Source organism: Pseudopipra pipra, chromosome 14 (assembly GCF_036250125.1).
Source record: "Pseudopipra pipra isolate bDixPip1 chromosome 14, bDixPip1.hap1, whole genome shotgun sequence".
NCBI lineage: Eukaryota > Metazoa > Chordata > Aves > Passeriformes > Pipridae > Pseudopipra > Pseudopipra pipra.
In genome coordinates this window covers 8,595,433-8,612,398 of record NC_087562.1, presented here as the reverse complement: position 1 = coordinate 8,612,398, position 16,966 = coordinate 8,595,433, and the positions used below count along the sequence as shown (strand labels likewise).

The window sequence follows — 16,966 nt, the reverse complement described above, 5'->3', positions numbered from 1 at the left end:
GAGCAACCTCATCTAGTGGAAGGTGTCCCTGCCCCTGACAGGGAATTTGGAATATGATCTTTAAGGTCCCTCCCAACCCAAACTGTTTCATGACTAATTTCCCACCTGCCTTTTGGAGAGGGCCATGGCTACAACTGTGGGGGACGTAAAGCTTTTAGCACCAAAAGAGCCTCACGCAGAGAGGTTTTCCTAAAAGAATTTATTATTTCAATTTTATATAAAAACAATACAATCAACACTTGGCCAAGGCTGGTTTCCCAGCTCACATCAGACCCTTTTTTCATGATAAAAAAATACAACAGCTAAACACAAGGGTCAGGATTTCGGGAAAGCCCTTTGATTTCCGAAAGCACCTTTCATTGACTGCACACTAATTACACCTGGCATGATACAGGAGGAAATCAAGCCATAATCTGGGATACAGAAAAACAGAAATCTGCCTGTACATACTCCAGCAAATACAATTCCCTGCGAGGGCGTATCTTTGGTCTGTGTCGATCGAGCACCTCACGCCACTGCTCCAGCGCCGGGTTCATGATTGGAGCGCGGTGGGAGAGCAGCTGTGCGGGGATGGGAGCACGAGGTATTTTGAAGACTGCCAGAGAAACCCTTTTTGTCCATAGAAAAGTGAGGGAGGAGCTGATCCTGACCTCCTCAGCTGGGAGCACCTCAGCTCCAGGGTGGGAAATGGCCCAAATTGAGCCAAGGGGGCCAGGAAACACGCAGACTCCCCAAAAACCCCGCCATCCACGGTGACACCGATCCTCCCTCAGCGAGGGGAACACGGGCACTGGGTTGAGCGGGTGTTGGAGGGGGGTTTGGCCACCCCTGGGCAGAGACCGAAGTGAGTCCAGAGGGGTGAAATGAGGTGGGGGCAGCTGGGAGTCCCTAATCTTCCTCCTCCCCACCGCCGTAGAGCTCAGCCAGCTTGCGGAAGCGGCCGCCCCAGTCGTTGAGGTAGTCATAGTCCTGGTCTTCGTCGGAGTTGGAAGAGTTGAGGGAGCTGAGCGAGGTGGCCTCCGAGCCACTGCCCTCATAGTCGAACACCAGCAGCGAGTCGTAGGGGGGAGCTGTGGGGTCCGTGTCGGCCGCCTTCAGGTTCTGTTGGGGGGTGGAGGGGTCAGTGCCTGTCCACCCTGCACTGGGGGCACCCCAATTGTGCTGGGATGGATGGGGGTGTCACCTCCTGGACTCTCTCGTTCAGGACTCACCTCATCGATGAAGTTCCCAATCTCATCGGGGTTGGCAGGCCGGGGCCGGTACTGGGGGGCAGCCATCAGTGGGGGGGCCACGTCATTGCGGATCACCTCAGGACGGGCATCCAACCCGCGGTGCAGTTGGCTCAGGTCATAGTCCTGGGGGGACACGAGGAGACAAGGCTCAAGGGACAACCACAGACACCACCACTGGGACCCAGCAGGCAGGGGCTGGTAGGCACAGCCATCCCACCTGGTCCTCCTCGCCGCCACCCTCCTCGTCATAGTGGTAGACATTGTCCCTCATATCATCCTCGGGAGGCAGCAGTGGCTCCTTCACCACCTTTCTTCTCCTCACGAAAAGCAGCAGCAGCAGCAGCAGGACTGTGGCCAGAGGGACAGGGTATCAGGGCAGCGGGTCAAGGGCAGCCCTGTCCCTGTCCTGTCTGTCCCCCTCCCATGGTACTCACTGAGCAGCGCCAGGATGCCCCCCAGGATGCCCAGTATGGCGGGGACGCCCATGCCCCCGGCGACATATGCTCGGCGCTCGCAGTTTTTGGCTGGCCCTTCGCAGCTGCAGACCTGTGCTTTGACCGGCGTGATCTGATCCTTGCCCTGGGCGTCCAGCAGCTTCAGGAAGACGCTGTACTCCCCTGGCTCCAGCTCCTTCCTCATGTTCAGCTTCACCAGGTCTTGGTGAATCACGGAATTGTTTGGGTTGGAAAATGCCTCCACAAGATTATTGAGTACAACTGTTCCCCCAGAACTGGCAAGGCCACCACTAACCAATGTCTCCAAGTACCACGTCCACATGGCTTTTAGATCCCCCAGAGACAGGGATGATGGCTCCATTACTGCCCTGGGCAGCCTGTTCCAGTGCCTGACAACCCTTTCCATGAATGAATTTTCCCCAATATTCAACCTAAACCTCCCCTGGCACAATTTGAGGCCGCTCCCTCTTTCTTGGTACTTGTTCCCGAGGTTCAGAGCCTGACCTCCACCTGGCTCCACCCTCATGTCAGGTAGTTGGAGAGAGCAAGAAGGTTCCCCCTGAGCCCCTTTTCTCCAGGCTGAGCCCCCCCAGCTCCCTCAACCACTCCTGGTGCTCCAGACCCTCCCCCAGCTCTGGTTTAGGGTCAACCTTGGCACCAGCACAGGACTTGGCCCTGTGGCACTTCCCCAGCCTAATGCCCGCTATGGGCCCTGCACCAGCACAGATGGCACCCACCTGGTGGAGTCATCTTGAGAGTCCAGTTGATGCTGGAGCCGTGCACCAGCTCTGCCCTGAAGGGAAAGGTGTTGGGGGGCAGATCCTTGTCGACGATGTTCAGTATCTGCTCCTCAGGCTGCCGGTTGCAGATGTCAAAGTTCCGGGGCTCTGGCACAGGCCCATTGTCATTCACATCCTGGAGGAGGAGGAGCAGTGTCCCTGTGCCAGTCTCCTGTGGTGACCCTGTGGGGCTGAGAGTCAGTGAGGCACCTGGGGAGGGGCCCCAGGAGCCGCAGGGGGATAGAGGTGCAGCAGCCCCCTCCCCAGGGCGTGGCCGTCACCCTCACCGCTGTCCATGGCCAGGACGATGGCCTTGTAGGTGCTGTTGATGGCATGCGCTGACTCCCGGTCCAGTGGCTGTGCTGCTGTGACAATGCCAGTCTCGGGGTCAATGGTCAACCACCCCGCAGGGTCGCTGCCCATGCGGTACCTGGGGGGAGCCAGTGGTCAGCAGGGGGAGATGAAGGCACACCCAATGCAGCACAACCCCTCATGCACCCCAGCACAGTCCTCTGCCACTGTCACCCTTCACTCACGTGATTTTCTGCCTCTGGTCCTTGTCAGGGTCCTTGGCTGTGTAGGAGGTGACCTGGTAGCCCACTGGCACATCCTCGCTCACTTCCACTTTCTTGACTGGGGGCACGAAGATGGGGGGCTCGTTCACATCCCTGACCGTCACCAGGACACTGGCCGTGGCAGGCCTCAGGGGCACGGAGAAGGGGACCTCATTCTCCACCACCACCACAAGGTGGTACTGCTGCTGGGTCTCGTAATCCAGGCCCTGGGGGAGGGAAAGGAGCTGGGTGGTGCCAGAAGGGAGGTGGCTGGTGCTGAGGTGGCCGCATGAGACTGGTACCCACCTTGGCGGTTTTCAGGAGCCCATCATTGGTTTTGGGGTCAGTGGTGATGTTGAAGTCACCCATCGGGTCCCCACTCTGGATGCGGTAGACGGCCTTCCAGGCCGGGGAGCCTGGCATGTCTTGGTCTGTCACGTGCAGCTGAGCCACCACCACCCCAGGGTCATTCTCATCCACTGACCCCTCGTACTGCAAGAGCGGGGACAGTGATGGTCACCCCTGTGGCCTCAAGCACCCTGTGTGGGGGCTTATGCCTCGATGCCCATGGAGAGCAGCGGCTGTGGGGCCGGGGGGTACCATGTCAGGGTCGAAGACAGGAGGGTTGTCATTGGTGTCAGTGACTTTGATGATGGCAGTGGCAGTGTTGGTCAGGCCGAAGCCCTCCTGGTCTGCAGCCTGGATGATCAGTGTGTAGTTGGGAGTGGTCTGCAGGGCAAAATCACACAGGTTAGGGCAGGGGTGGGGGCCAGGATGATCCCCTCCTCTGGGTATTGCCTGCCTGCACCTCCACCCTTCTTTGGCTTCACTGTTCCCTGTTGGCACAGATGCAGTCGACGTCCCCACTGCCCATCCGAGGGGCTGGCATGTGCCTCCTCCTGGGGCTTAGCAGGACTGGGAGTCCCTGTGATGGCACTCATGGCTCAGCAGTGCCGGGGGTCCATGCAGTGTCCCTAGCACAGCCCCTGATGGGCTCAGGGCTGCAGATACCCCCAGAGCTGGGGATGGTGACCCAGGGATGTCAAGTCCCTGAACTGGACGCACTCCAGGATTTCAGCATCCCCAGTCTCCCCTTGGCATGTCCCTCTGCAGAGGTGCCGCAGGTTCCCCTGGGACATGGCAAGGGCACCCACCTCCCGGTCCAGCCCTGTGCCGATGACGCTGATGATGCCCTTCTCGGGGTTGATGGTGAACATCTCTTGCATGCCCTTGGGCTCCTCGCTGAGGATGGAGTAGCTGATAATGCCGTTGTTCACATTGACCGCATCGTCTGCATCCGTGGCATTCACGGTCATCACGGATGTGCCTGGACATCGGGACAAGCCGGGGAGATTTTACTCATGAGACAGAACCCACTGGACACCCTGGAACTGCCCCTGCTCGGGGCTCTGTGTGGTCCCAGCTCAGAGTTCCCCACGCACCCGGCTTGGCGTTCTCCTCGATGTAGCCAACAAAGACTTGCTGGGTAAAGACGGGCCGGTTGTCATTCTGGTCAGTGACGGTGATGATGATCTCCATGGGGTCCTCCACAGGCTGCCCATTGGCTGACACAGCATGGGAGTAGAGCTGCAAGAACACAGTCAGCCTGCATGCAGCCCCCAGGACTGTCCCCCCCGCTGCAGGTCCCCACTCACTCACTATGTACTTATCCTTCTCCTCCCGGTCCAGAGGCTTCGTCACCTCCAGCCACCCTGTCTCCCGCTCGATGATGAAGACGCCCACAGGGATGGTATCCGCTCCCTGCCCTGTGATGCTGTAGAAAACCTTGGTCTCCTTGTCCTTGTTGGATTTGATCTGGCAGTGAGATGAGAAGATGGGGTTGAGAAGGGTTCTGGTGCTCTCCCATTCCCACACCCTGTCCCCTCAGGGCCATGTACCTGCACCAGCTTCTTGGGGAAGGGCCCCCGCTCGTTTTCGGGGCAGTTGATGGGGGGAATGACCCAGTCCCTCTTCTGCCGCCGGAGGCCGAGTCTGTGCTCCGGGAAGGTCAGCACGTCAGGTGCTGTGTCCTGCAGGGAGAATGGCTCTGCTCAGTGCCAGCACCTTGCTGAGCACCGGGGAGAGGGGCTGCCGTGACCCCAGCGAGTGGGTCTGTGCTTTACCTGCTGCATCTGGTTGTGGTGTCGGTGGTGCTGGTGCCACTGCCGGCGCAGGGTCACCTTGGCTGAGTGCCTCTTGCCTGCAGTGTCCCACGTGTGCACGGTGAAGGTGATCTCCCGCCGCTGGAGCTGCAGGGGCCGGGCCGCAGAAACGACGCCATCCCGGCTCACCTTGAAGCGTGTGTCGTCCGGGAGGAAAGCGGCCCAGTGCGGCTCTCCACAGTCCACAAAGCTCACTGGGGACAGGACAGCAGGTGGGCAGGGTGTCCCGGGGACATGGGCACACACGGCGTGGCCACAGCTCAGGGGCCCAGGGGGGACCGTGGGGTCACAGGGGGCAGCAGGGATGCTCCACACACAGCCTGCCAGGATCCTGTCCTGGGCATGGCACGTGGTGCATCCCTGCCCTGGCTTTGGTCCAGGACTGGGCACTGCACGACCAGCAGTGCCATAGGATCCCAGCCGGACAGTGACAATAGGGCAAGTGGCACTTGGCACAGCATGTCCCTGTCCCCAGCACCGTGTACGGCACGGCACCACACATGGCACATCCCCACATATGGCACGTGGCACACCCCCATGCAGGTGTACCCTGTGGCACAGCATGTCTCCGGGTGTGGCATGTCACCACCACCATGCCTGAGGCAGAAGGTGCCACTGCTCTGGCTGCTTTTCTGATAAAACCAAGGGCACAGTTGCTCACCTATGCTGGCACCCAGTGTCCCAGCAGCTCAGGCACTGCAGGTGGGATACAGTGACCTATGAAGGTCATGTGGCTGGGGACTGTGACCACACATCTGCAGCAGAGACAGCCGAGGATGTGTCATGCTGTGGGATTTGGACATTAACCTCTGAGCAAGAAGGTGCTACCCCCAGGGCACCTCTGGCATTTGGTGCACCCAGCCTGCCCAGGTACCCTCTGGGACCCCCAACCCCAGGCACAGCAGGCACCTGCCATACACCGGGGCAGGCAAGGTCCCAATGTCACCGGCTTGGCACCACATTGGGTGTGGCACAAGCCAGGCCAGCAGGCAGAGGTGGTCAGCCGGCATCACATGAACCGGTGCCGCGCGGCCGCAGCTCCTGAACAAACAGCCTTTGTCTGGAGAGGGTTGTTAGAGCCAGCGGCTGCCGTCCCCCAGCATGACCCGCCGCGGGAAGGGGACGTGCCCAGGGTGGAAGGCACCGGTGGGGGTGACATCAGCCCACGTGCAGCTCAGGAATTCGGGGGTGGCTGTGGGATGGAGGGGGAGTGATCGCTGCCCCCCTGCCCACCACGATGCCCCCGCCCCAGCCCATGGGAACCTGCAGGTGTGATGCCAGCCCTGCTCAGCCCCACGGCAGGACCCCCGGCCAGGGCTGGGGGTGGGGGGAGCCGGTGGGGCCGGCTGGGCAGGAACGTGCCGGGACAGGCCGGGTGCTGCCGTAGTGGGGAACAGGAGGCACTCAGCACCCACGGGTACAGGCACAGTGCCTGGCTCTGGGCCCTGGCACGGTGCTGGGTGGGTGCAGCGAGGGGCAGCGTGAGGCCCCCAGCCCCACACTGGGTGTAATGAGTGTGCAGTGCTCGGCCCCCACTGGATTAAACGAGTGTTGGGTGCTCAGTGCCTGCTCCCCCTTTCCCGCTCCCCCCTCTCCTGCTCCCTCCCTTCCCACCTGGCCATGCACAACCTGTTTTTCCAGTTTGGCTGAAGGAGAGCCCTCCCCAGCCGTCCTCAGCCCTCCCTTCCCTGAGGTTGGGAGCCCGGGGGCCTCTCTCCTCTCTGGGAATGATGGGGTGGGAGGAGAGGAGACCTCAGAGGGTCCCACAGTGGGATCCCCCCCACTTTCCATCTGTTTCCCCCCGCTCCCCCACAGGGCGCTGGGACAACCAGACTCTGGCATGACCAGGCTGCCAAACAGGGTGTGGACCTGAGATCCCACACAGGGGACCAGGGTAGCCCCCCAAAGCCACCCCACATCCCATGGGGTCTTGACAGGGCTGAGCATGGGCAAAGCCAGGTGCCATCACCCCTGCAATGCCACCACTAGTGGTGCCAACACCCCAGCAGTGCCAGGGCGGGGGGGCTCACCCTGGGGTGAAAGTGCTGCGGGTGGCACGTCCCATGACTGACGTCACCCTAGTTTCGCTGTGACTTCAGACTCTCGAGGTTTCCCCACCCAGGGCTGACGGGGACCATCCCAGCCCCCACCACGTCCCCACCACACCTGAGCCCCCAGACCCACGGAGCAGAGCCCCGGGGAGGCCGCAGCCCCCGCACAGGTGTTTCGCCGCCCCGGCGCCGCACGGGGCCTGTCTGGACCTGTTGGAGGGAAAACACCGCGCTCAACTCATCAGGCTAATTACAGGCCGGCTCCTCAGCCTGGCCGAGGGCTTTGAGCTGCTGTGTAGCACGGCATGGCCTGACACCCACCAGACTTGGCCACCCCATGGCTGGCATCGCCGTGGCACAGCCAGGAATCACTGGGTGACACACAGCCCCCACGGGCAGACGGCCGTTTCCTTCCTCCCACACCCTGTCTGTGCCGGGACCGAGAACTGAGAGTGCTGGTGCAAGAACATGGGATTTCCAGGAAGTCTCTGTGCCACAGGGCTGCCCCGTCACCCTGGTATCAGGCACAGCCCCGATGGACATCGGTTTCTGCGCAGGCGACTCTGTTAATGATCAACCACAAAGCCAACAAATGCAATTCCTGGGGTGTGGGGCAGGGTTTGGCTCCTGGCTCACCCAGGCAAAGCCTTTCTGGAACCAAGGGTGTTTGGGAGCCCCTGGCACACTGCGGGGTGCTCAGTACCCTTCAGCTCTGTGCCCACCTCAACCACCCTGGCACACCACCGTCAGCCATGAACTGGCACAGATGGCGACGGCCCAACTGCTGTGCAGCCCCAATACCCACAGAGCTCCTTTTGGGGATCCCAAAGTGGCAGCAGGCCCCCAGTACTTGCTTCTCTGGGTGCACCTCTCCCCAGTGCCCCCGCCACACTGGGACAGGGCTTTGGTGCCAGCACAGTGGGACACCAATGTCCCCAAAACCTGAGAAGCCTAACCCAGTGCCCGTCCCAGTGCCCATCCCCCTGCCAAGAGCCACCCTGGGGGGCTGCACTGGGGGGCCAAAGGGGAGTTTGCCTCGGTGAACCCTGGGTGCCAGGTGAGGCGTGGGGCAGGATGGGCGCCTGTGCACCCACACCCCAATCTGCCGGCCCCAACAGGTCTCCGGCGCCTGAGTCAGCGCCGCCTACGCCGGCGCACCCCGGGGAGCGGCACCCACTGCCCCTGTGCCACAGTGCCGTCCCGTCCTGCAGGACCACCAGTGCCCATATTGGGACCACTGGTGGCCTCATTGCAGCCCTACCTCTGTGTGTGGACACGCCACCACAGCTCTGTCCCCAGTGTCACCTGCCACCACAGCAAGCCTGTCCCCACCACCATGGCACCGTCCCCACCATCATGGCACCATCTCCACCTTCATGGAACTGCCCCCATGGCACCATCCCTACTGCCACAGCATTGTCCCCATGGAACTGGGCAGAGCACGTCCCCATGCTCACCCAAGAATCACTCAGGCACAGAGCCACAGCTTCATGTCCCCCATTGCCCACTCCTGTCCAACACACTCACCCCGTCCCCGCGGTCCCATCCCCGTCCCCACGGTCCTGTCCACATTCCCACAGCCTCCCTGTCCCTCACAGCCATGCATCCCCATGTCCTTACCTCGTCCCAGGGCCCGTCCTGCTGCCACGCTGTCCCGCGGCACGGTCAGGGCGAAGGTCTCGGCGGTGAAGCCAGGCTGGCATGGCGTTGCCCGCTGGCACAGCCGGTGCCCGCTCTGCCCAGAGTGAGACGTTAACATCGGGCAGGGTTCCAGGCAGGGTCCCACTGCCCCGGGGAGGGTCTTGGCGGAGTCCCGGGCAGGGTCCTGCCGCCCCATCCCGTGGCTCACCTGGAGCAGGAGGAGGAGGAGGCAGAGCGGGGCTGGGCAGCCCGCCCGCCGCCCCATGGCTGGTGCCGGTGCTGGTGCCGGTGCTGGTGCCGGTGCTGGTGCCGGTGCTAGTGCCGGTGCCGTGCCGGTGGGTGCCGGAGGGATCAGGAGCTGCTGCTGCAAAGCCGCAGGTGCGTCGGGTCCCAACCGATCCCGATCCCGCCCCGCAGGTCCTGGTCCCCCCCGGGAACCGCCCCGTCCCGCCCCGATGGGAGGCGGTACCGTCCCGCCTGTACGCGGGAACCCAGTACTCCCGGGATCCTGGACCCTCGCGCCCCCGGGATCCCGCTACACCCAACACCCTTCACGGTACTACCACTCACCAGTACCGTGGTACTCCTGATACCCCTTCAGCCCCTGGTACCCGCAGTACCCCACCAGCCCCCAGTATCCCCAATACCCCCGATGCTCTGCATGACCTGGGTACCCCCAGACCCCCCACAACCCCAATACTCTCAGCACCCAGCCCAGGCTCTCCGTGGGTGCCCATCCAGGACTGTGGGAGCAGGGGCTGTCGGTGGATGACAGGAGTCAGGAGCACCCCAGGGTGTCCCCACACCATGGCCCCACAGGTCCCAGCTCTACAGGTGAGCAAACATTGTACCCAGGGAATCCCCGATGCAGCAAGGGCCCTTTGGGGTGCTGCAGCCCCCTGTCCTCTCCTTCACCTCTCTGGCCCCAGACACAGCATGGCCAGGGCTGACCCCACAGCACGGCTTCAGGGATGCCTCGTGCCACCAGCTGCCCCCACCCATGGCTCCCAGTGGCTGAGCCTGGAGCCAGTGGGAGAACTGCAGGGCTGAGGGTCCTGCTGGGGCTGGGGGCTGCCATGCCCACCCATGCCAGCACCCTTGGGCACCCTAGGGTGACAACCTGGGGGGTTGCTGGCCTCCAGCTGCCTTAGCACAGGGGGGATTGCCAGGGCGGGAGGGATTTGGCACCAGCAATGCCCTGGAGCACAGGGTGGGGGGTCAGCATCCTGCCCCTGCCCACCAGCACCCCATAGAGACAAAGACACCCTGGGGGGCAACGGGCAGTGCCCCTGCGTAGGTGATGCTGCTGCTGTGCTGTGGGACCCACACTGGGGTGGGCAAGGGGGGACAGGGCTAGGGGGGTCACTGAGGGGCTGGGGTCAGCACTGACCCCCAGGGCACAAAGTAACACAGAACCTGGAGTGTCTAAAAAACCAAATCCTTTATTAAAACTGACCCAGCTGCCGTCCCCTCATCTGCAGCATCGCACGCTGTCATTCCATACCTTAAAAAATAGATAATAACCACAAAAACACAGGCAAGGAGGTGAGGGGGCTGCGCTCGGGGGGGGGGGAGGGCATGGCGGGGGGGGAATCCCCAAGGCACAAGCAGCGATAAGGCAGGGGGCAGCGAGGCAGGGGTCCCTAATCGTCCTCCTCCCCGCCACCATAGAGCTCAGCCAGCTTGCGGAAGCGGCCGCCCCAGTCGTTGAGGTAGTCATAGTCCTGGTCTTCATCGGAGTTGGAGGAGTTGAGGGAGCTGAGCGAGGTGGCCTCCGAGCCACTGCCCTCATAGTCGAACACCAGCAGCGAGTCATAGGGGGGAGCTGTGGGGTCCGTGTCGGCTGCCTTCAGATTCTAGGAGGGGCAGAGGAGTCAGAGCTTTTTACCCCTGAGCTGGTGTAGATGTGGGTATCACCTCCCTGGGCCCAAACTCCAGACTCACCTCCTCAATGAACGTGCCGATGTCATCAGGGTCAGCGGGTCGGGGTCGGTACTGTGGGGCTGGCAGGAGGGTGGGGGCCACGTCATTGCGGATCACCTCGGGACGGGCGTCCAACCCCCGGTGCAGCTGCCGCAGGTCGTAGTCCTGGAGACACACACACACACACACACACACACAGGGTCAGGGTCAGGCTGCCCTCACTATTACCAGGCCCCCCAAACTCCCCATACCCACCTGGTCCTCCTTGCCACCAGGCCCCTCAAACTCCCCATACCCACCTGGTCCTCCTCGCCACCACCCTCCTCCCCATAGTAGAAGATGTTGTCCCGCGTGTCATCCTCAGGCAGCAGCAGAGGCTCCTTCGTCACCTTCCTCCTCCTCACGAAGAGCAGCAGCAGCAGCAGGATGACTGGGGGGGAGCAGAGGTGTCAGCAGGGACGAGTGTCGCCCACAGTGCCCAATGCTGGGGACATCCCCACAGCCCCAGGACTCCCGGGACTCCCACTCACGCAGCAGGGCCAGCAGCGCGCCCAGGGCTGCGAGGACGAAGGGCAGGGCGGTGACGGGCTGGGGTCTCTGGGGACAGCCCTGCGCTGGCCCCTCACAGGCACAGACCCGCGCGGTGACCACGGTCACCTGGGCCCTGCCCGGCCGGTCCAGCAGCCGCAGGTACACACTGTAGGTGTCTGGCTCCAGCGCTGCCACCAGCCGCAGGGTCACTGTGTCACCTGTGGGAGACGAGGGAGCTTGTGGGCGACGCACTGGGCACACAAATGTGGCACAGCTGCCTCTGTCAAGGACCCCCTACGTTACCTTTGGAGCCCTCACGTTACCTGTGTCACCCACCTCCACGGCCCAGCTGTCCCCCGAGCCGTGGGTGAGCTCGGCACGGAAGGGGCCGGTGTTGGGGGGCAGGTCCCTGTCGGTGACAGTGAGGACCTGGGGCTCGGGGCTGCGCTGGCACACAGTGATGTCCCGTGGCTCGGCCTCGGGGCCGTTGTCATTCACATCGAGCAGGGTGAGGAGCAGTGTCCCTGTGCCCGTGGCTGGTGGTGAGCCTGGAGGGGGGATGATGCTGCAGGGGGGACCCCAAAACCAGGACCCTCATGGGGACATGGGTGACTGAGCCGGGGTCAGTCAGACCCCAAATCAGGATTCTCACAGGGATGGGGATGCCTCAAGCAGGGGTGGGGACAGAAGAGAATGATGCTGGAGGGAGGACCTCCAAAATCAGGATTCTCTCAAGAATGTGGATACCCCAAGCAGGGGTGGGGACAGAGGGGAGCCCCAAAACCAAGATTCTCACGGGGACAGGGATACTCCAGGCAAGGGTAGGGACAGTGGAAAGCGATGCTGAAGGGGGAAGTCCCAAACCCAAGATCCTCGTGGGGCCACAGATGCCCCAGGCAGGGGTGGGGCCAGGCAGCATTGCTCCATGTTGGAGGCTGGGATGTGTTTCCCAGCAATGGCAGCACGTGCCCCTCACGTGGGAGAGGGAACAAGGGCCCTTTCATGTCCCTCACCATCATCCACGGCCAGCAGCAAAGCCATGTAAGTGCTGTTCTTCGTGAAGGGGGACTCGCGGTCCAGGTGGTCCCGTGCTGTCACCAGGCCGTTGTCGGGGTGCACGGCCAGCCACCCCGCTGGGTCATGTCCCACCAGATACCTGGGAGGGCACAGGGGAGCTGGTGCCATGGCAGGGGGCAGTGGAGACCCCCCATACCTCGACTCAGACCCTGTCCCCACTTACTTGATCTTCTGCCCCTGTGCCTTGTCGGGGTCCTGGGCTGTGCAGGAGGTGAGGGTCTGCCCCGGTGGCACATCCTCTGACACCGTGGCCAGCTGCACCGGCGGCACGAACACTGGTGCCTCATTGACGTCCTCCACAGTGACCGTGACCGTGGCGGTGGCCATTGGCAGCTTCACAACGAAGGGGACCTCATTGGCCACTGCCACGTGGAGTATGAACTGCTGCTTTGCCTCGTAGTCCAGACCCTGGGAGAGGGGGGGACAGGAGCAGTGAGAGGGGGGCAGGCAGGACCCCACTGTGGATAGCAATGGGGTGACACAGTGGTGACACAGACCTTGGCTGTGCGGAGGATGCCCTCATTGGTGACAGGGTCAGTGGCAATGGCAAAGGCACCGCCGTCGTTGCCGCGCAGGATGGAGTAGATGGCTCTCCACGCCGGCGTGCCAGGCTCATCCAGGTCGGTGACAGCCAGCCGGGCCACCTCCCGCCCGGCCACGTTCTCCGGCACAGCTGCCTCATACTGCGGGTCAGGGCCATTGTCAGCACCATGGCCTGGAGGGCACTGAGGAGGGTCCCACCCGGTGGGGGGCCCACGTTACCGTTTTGGGGTCGAACTCAGGGGCATTGTCATTGATGTCGGCGATCTCAATGACGGCCAGCGCCGTGGTGGTCAGTCCCTCGCCATCCAGGTCAGCCGCCTGCACTGTCAGTGTGTACTCCCGCACACGCTGCCGGGGATGGAGACAGACAGACACCCTGTCAGTCCCCTGCCTGGGGCTGGGACCCCCACCCTGCAGTGCCACAGAACACACCTCCCGGTCAAGGCCGCTGGCGATGACACTGAGGGTGCCAGTGCCCCGGTTGACAGTGAACATTTGGGGATGGGGCTCCCGTGGCTCCTGGCTCAGGATGGAGTAGGCAATGACACCATTGTAGGTTTCCACTGCATCATCCGCATCCGTGGCTGTCACCTGCATCACGGAGGTGCCTGGGGACAGGGATGTCTCGGTGAGCGGGGTGTGGGGGGATGGTCCCAGGGCTGTCCCTGAGGGATGTGGCTGGCAGGATGCAGAGCTCCCCCAAGGCTCAGGGTCCTACCTGGCAGAGCTCCCTCCAGCACAGAGCCCCTGAACACCTCCTGCGTGAACTGGGGCTTGTTGTCGTTCTGGTCCGTCACGGTCACAATGATCTCCATCGGCTCCTCCACTGGCTTCCCATTCTCAGACACGGCGTGGGAGAAGAGCTGTGGGGCAGGGGGGTGAGTAGGGGATCTGGCATGGTACTCTGACACCCCCCAGTGCACCCCAGCAGGGACCTACGTGGTACTTGTCGATGTGCTCGCGGTCCAGCGGCTGCGTCACCTTCATCCAGCCTGACTCCTTCTCAATAGTGAAGATGCCCTCGGGGGGGGCATCTGCTCCCTGCCCTGTGATGCTGTAGAAGATCTTGGTGTCTCTGTCCCGGTTGGATTTGATCTGGGAGGACACATGGGGAGGGGGTCAGTACCCCCCACCACATCACACCCTGCCCCAATGCAGCAGGGATGGACATCCCAGAACCCACCTCTGTGCCCAGACCTCCAGCTCAGATCAACCCCCTCTTACCTGAACCAGTTTTTTGGGGAAGGGGCCCCTCTCATTTTCAGGAACCTTGATGGGGGGGATCACCCAGTCCCTCTTCTGCCTCCTGAGAGCGGCGTGAGTCCTGGGGAGCTCCTGTGGGATCGGGATGAGTGAGGGCACAGCTGGCTAGGGGGGCAGGGGATGGGGAACACAACAGGACAGGATTACCTGGGGGGAGCGCCTGCTCTGCATGGGAACTGGAACAGGGTCCAGCTGGCCGGCGGCATCCCAGGGGGAATCAGCATCTGGGAGGGGTATGGCGAGTGCTCTGCCCACCCTCGGCAGTTGCATGGGGCCCGTGTCCTTCTGCACCCCAACATCGCACTCCTCGGTCCCGCACGGCCCCGTGCAGCCTCTGGAGCTCCCTGCGAGGGTGGAGGGTCAGGAGGCTGGGAGGGGACCTGTCCCCCAGCACGCCCGGGCAGCAACCACCAGCTCCAGGACCCGCAATCCCCCAGAGTCCCGAGGCAGAATGGGGCAGGGGACACTGGGAGTGGGGCAGGGGACAGTGGAAGCGGGGTAAGGGACACCGGGAGCCGTACGGGAGTGCAGTGGAAGTTTCGGTGGAAGTTTCGGCTTTGTTTCACAGATGATGGGAAATTCCTGGGCGGGCAGAGCCCTGCCCCAGCCCCCTCCCGGTGCTGTGTCACCCCCCTAGGGGCTCCCAACCCCCCGTGGCCAGGACATTGGGCTCTGAATCTCCCTCCCCCCCTCCCACGCTGCATCCCCCGTGCTGGACATGGCCCTGACTCCGCACCCCCCCGGGGCCAGGATTAGGGGATTAGCGGAGCTGAGCCAGCTCTGGGCGGCCGAGCGGCCCGGGGGGGTCGGGGAGCGGATCTGGGGGGGCTGCGGGAAGCATGGAATGAGGCAGGGAGAGCTGTGCTCCACGGCTGCCCCACACCGGGCAGGCAGCGAGCCCGGGGGCGCAGCGACCGAGCTCCGAGGGCAGTGCCGGGGCCCCTCCCAGCCGCGATGGACGCGGTAAGGGGGGCTGGAGGGATCTCACTCACCCTGGGAAACAGGTCTGGGGAACAAGGAGCCCGGGGAAGCCCCCAGCCCCGGGGAGCCCTCAGTCTCCGTCTGTGCCACACGTCACTTCTCCCCACCAAAGGGCCGGGCGGCACAGGGGGTAACCCCACCGTGCCCCCGGGGTCCCTCCTTGCAGAGCCCACATGGCACCGTGCCCGCTGGGTGCCGAGGCGGAGCCATACGGTCGGTGCCTGGGCCATGTGCTGCCCACGGAGGGGGGTCGCAGTGGCACGGCCAGACCCCAGACCCTGCCCGCGGCGGGGGCCTGGCAGTGCCCAGCTCCATTCCTGGCAGGCTCAGTCGATGGAAGTGAGATGAGAAGCGGGATGTGGTAGCGGAGGTCGAGGCCTCTCCCTGGCACTTACCGCCAAGGAGAGCTTTTAGTGCCCCCCCGGCCATTAGCCGAGCGCTGGCTCCGGCCGCGTTCCCGGGCAGCCCAAATCCCCCAGGAGCCTCCAAGCGAAGAGGGCAACAGGCCCAGGCCAAGCGCCAGCACCGGGCCAAGAGTTGGCAGCGAGACCCTGCCCAGCTTCGGCCCCTACCCAGCCCTGAGTCCCCATGCCAGCTCGGGCCCCTGCCCGGCCTCGGGCCAGCTGGACCCCGCACGCCATGGCCGGAGAAGGGTGGCCCCGAGGCCATCCCGATGGCCAGCGCGGCGCTGGGCACCCACCCTGCAGAGACCCAGCCCTGCTGCCGGCGGGTGCCCCATGGCTGGGCCAGAGGCGCCGGCATCGCCGCCACCAGCCCCGTGGGGCCAGACAGGCATCACCAGTCCCACAGGGCACTGCCAGCGTCATGGCCAAGTCCCACAGCCCGAGGAGGGGGGCATTGCCCTATAGCGAGCCCCACGGCCAGGGGGGCCACAGCCCTAGAGCGCAGGAGCCCAGCCGGCCCCATGGCGGAGTCCCACACCCGGGGACCCCCGCCAGTCCCACACCGGGTTCTCCCACCAATCCCACACCCGGGGCAGTGCGAGGTCCCCGCGAAAAGCAGCGGCCCCACGGCCGGGGGCAAAGTGGGCCCGATCCCGGCAGCAAGGGGGGCCCTGCCGCCCCCACAGTGCCCGTAGCCCCGATCCCGGCCCCGATCGGGGCCCCAGCCCGTCCTCGGGTAGCCCCGGGGGTCCCGGTGCCGCCGCGCCCCGACGGTGTGAGTTACCTGGTGTGGGGAACAGCTCGCGGCGCAGCCCCGGGGGGGCGCACGGCGGGGCCGGGGAGGGGGCGGCTGCCGGCAAGAGCGGGGGGAGGAGGAAAAGGATGAAGATGGAGAGCGGGCAGAGCCCGGAGCGCGGCCCCCGCATGGCCCGTCCGCTGCTTCTGCCGCCGCCGCCGCTCCGGCCGCCGCCCGCCGCGTCCCGCCCCGTCCCGCCCAGGTGAGGCGGTGGCCGCGCAGGTACCGCCCCGCCCCGCCCCGGAGACCGGCCCCAGCACCCTCCGGGCATCCCCCGGCAATCCCCGGGACCCCTCCATTATTCCTGGGACCCTCCGGGTACCCCCCGTTACCTCCCCGCCACCACTAGCAATCCCCGTTACACGCCGGTACCTCTCTGGAAACCTCTGGCAACCCCTGATACCACATGGTACTCCCCGTTATCACCCGGGCACCCTTCCGGCAACCTCCGCTACCACCTGGGCATCGCCAGTACCCCCTGGAAGTCCCTGGCAATCCCCAGTACCCTCCTTTATCCCGGGCACCCCCCGATACCCCTCGGGCACTGGCTGGTACTCCCCTGAGACCCCCCGGC

At 64.0% G+C, this 16,966-nt stretch overlaps 2 protein-coding genes across 3 annotated transcripts; both read right to left on the bottom strand.

The window, feature by feature from the left end:
- Nucleotides 1–184: 184 nt before the first annotated feature.
- Nucleotides 185–9,297, bottom strand: LOC135422080 (cadherin-1-like). Its single transcript, XM_064671066.1, has 17 exons — nucleotides 9,185–9,297; nucleotides 9,083–9,154; nucleotides 8,854–8,968; nucleotides 5,144–5,376; nucleotides 4,919–5,050; nucleotides 4,680–4,835; nucleotides 4,463–4,607; nucleotides 4,175–4,347; nucleotides 3,621–3,749; nucleotides 3,327–3,512; nucleotides 3,003–3,247; nucleotides 2,754–2,896; nucleotides 2,425–2,649; nucleotides 1,667–1,888; nucleotides 1,450–1,580; nucleotides 1,212–1,355; nucleotides 185–1,101 (listed from the first exon to the last, which is right to left on the bottom strand). The coding sequence occupies exons 2-17, from the start codon at nucleotides 9,137–9,139 to the stop codon at nucleotides 889–891; spliced, it is 2,649 nt and encodes an 882-aa protein (XP_064527136.1). The 5' UTR covers nucleotides 9,140–9,154; nucleotides 9,185–9,297; the 3' UTR covers nucleotides 185–888.
- A 999-nt stretch (nucleotides 9,298–10,296) lies between these two features.
- Nucleotides 10,297–16,592, bottom strand: LOC135422079 (B-cadherin-like). 2 transcript variants are annotated; one of them, XM_064671064.1, is made up of 15 exons: nucleotides 16,381–16,589; nucleotides 14,359–14,555; nucleotides 14,173–14,283; nucleotides 13,888–14,043; nucleotides 13,667–13,811; nucleotides 13,381–13,556; nucleotides 13,168–13,296; nucleotides 12,903–13,088; nucleotides 12,569–12,813; nucleotides 12,342–12,484; nucleotides 11,652–11,876; nucleotides 11,328–11,546; nucleotides 11,097–11,227; nucleotides 10,819–10,962; nucleotides 10,297–10,730 (listed from the first exon to the last, which is right to left on the bottom strand). In XM_064671064.1, exons 1-15 carry the CDS (start codon nucleotides 16,520–16,522, stop codon nucleotides 10,518–10,520), a joined length of 2,562 nt encoding a protein of 853 aa, XP_064527134.1. In that variant the 5' UTR covers nucleotides 16,523–16,589; the 3' UTR covers nucleotides 10,297–10,517. The 2 variants fall into 2 exon arrangements, with proteins under 2 accessions (XP_064527134.1, XP_064527135.1); XM_064671065.1 differs by lacking the exon at nucleotides 11,652–11,876 and having other exon boundaries at nucleotides 16,381–16,592.
- Between the last annotated feature and the right edge of the window lie 374 nt (nucleotides 16,593–16,966).

What these genes read in the sequence shown, in the direction of transcription:
- LOC135422080 (XM_064671066.1), bottom strand. Translation starts at nt 9,139, where the DNA reads ATGGGGCGGCGGGCGGGCTGCCCAGCCCCGCTCTGCCTCCTCCTCCTC. An exon ending in GCACAGGGCTGGACCGGGAG is followed by an intron (nt 3,750 to 4,174) that starts GTGGGTGCCCTT and finishes TTTGCCCTGCAG; the next exon opens with ACCACTCCCAACTACACACT. An exon ending in GTGGCGGCGAGGAGGACCAG is followed by an intron (nt 1,356 to 1,449) that starts GTGGGATGGCTG and finishes GTGTCCCCCCAG; the next exon opens with GACTATGACCTGAGCCAACT.
- LOC135422079 (XM_064671064.1), bottom strand. Translation starts at nt 16,522, where the DNA reads ATGCGGGGGCCGCGCTCCGGGCTCTGCCCGCTCTCCATCTTCATCCTT. An exon ending in GCACAGGGGCAGAAGATCAA is followed by an intron (nt 12,485 to 12,568) that starts GTAAGTGGGGAC and finishes GTGCCCTCCCAG; the next exon opens with GTATCTGGTGGGACATGACC. An exon ending in GTGGTGGCGAGGAGGACCAG is followed by an intron (nt 10,963 to 11,096) that starts GTGGGTATGGGG and finishes GTGTGTCTCCAG; the next exon opens with GACTACGACCTGCGGCAGCT.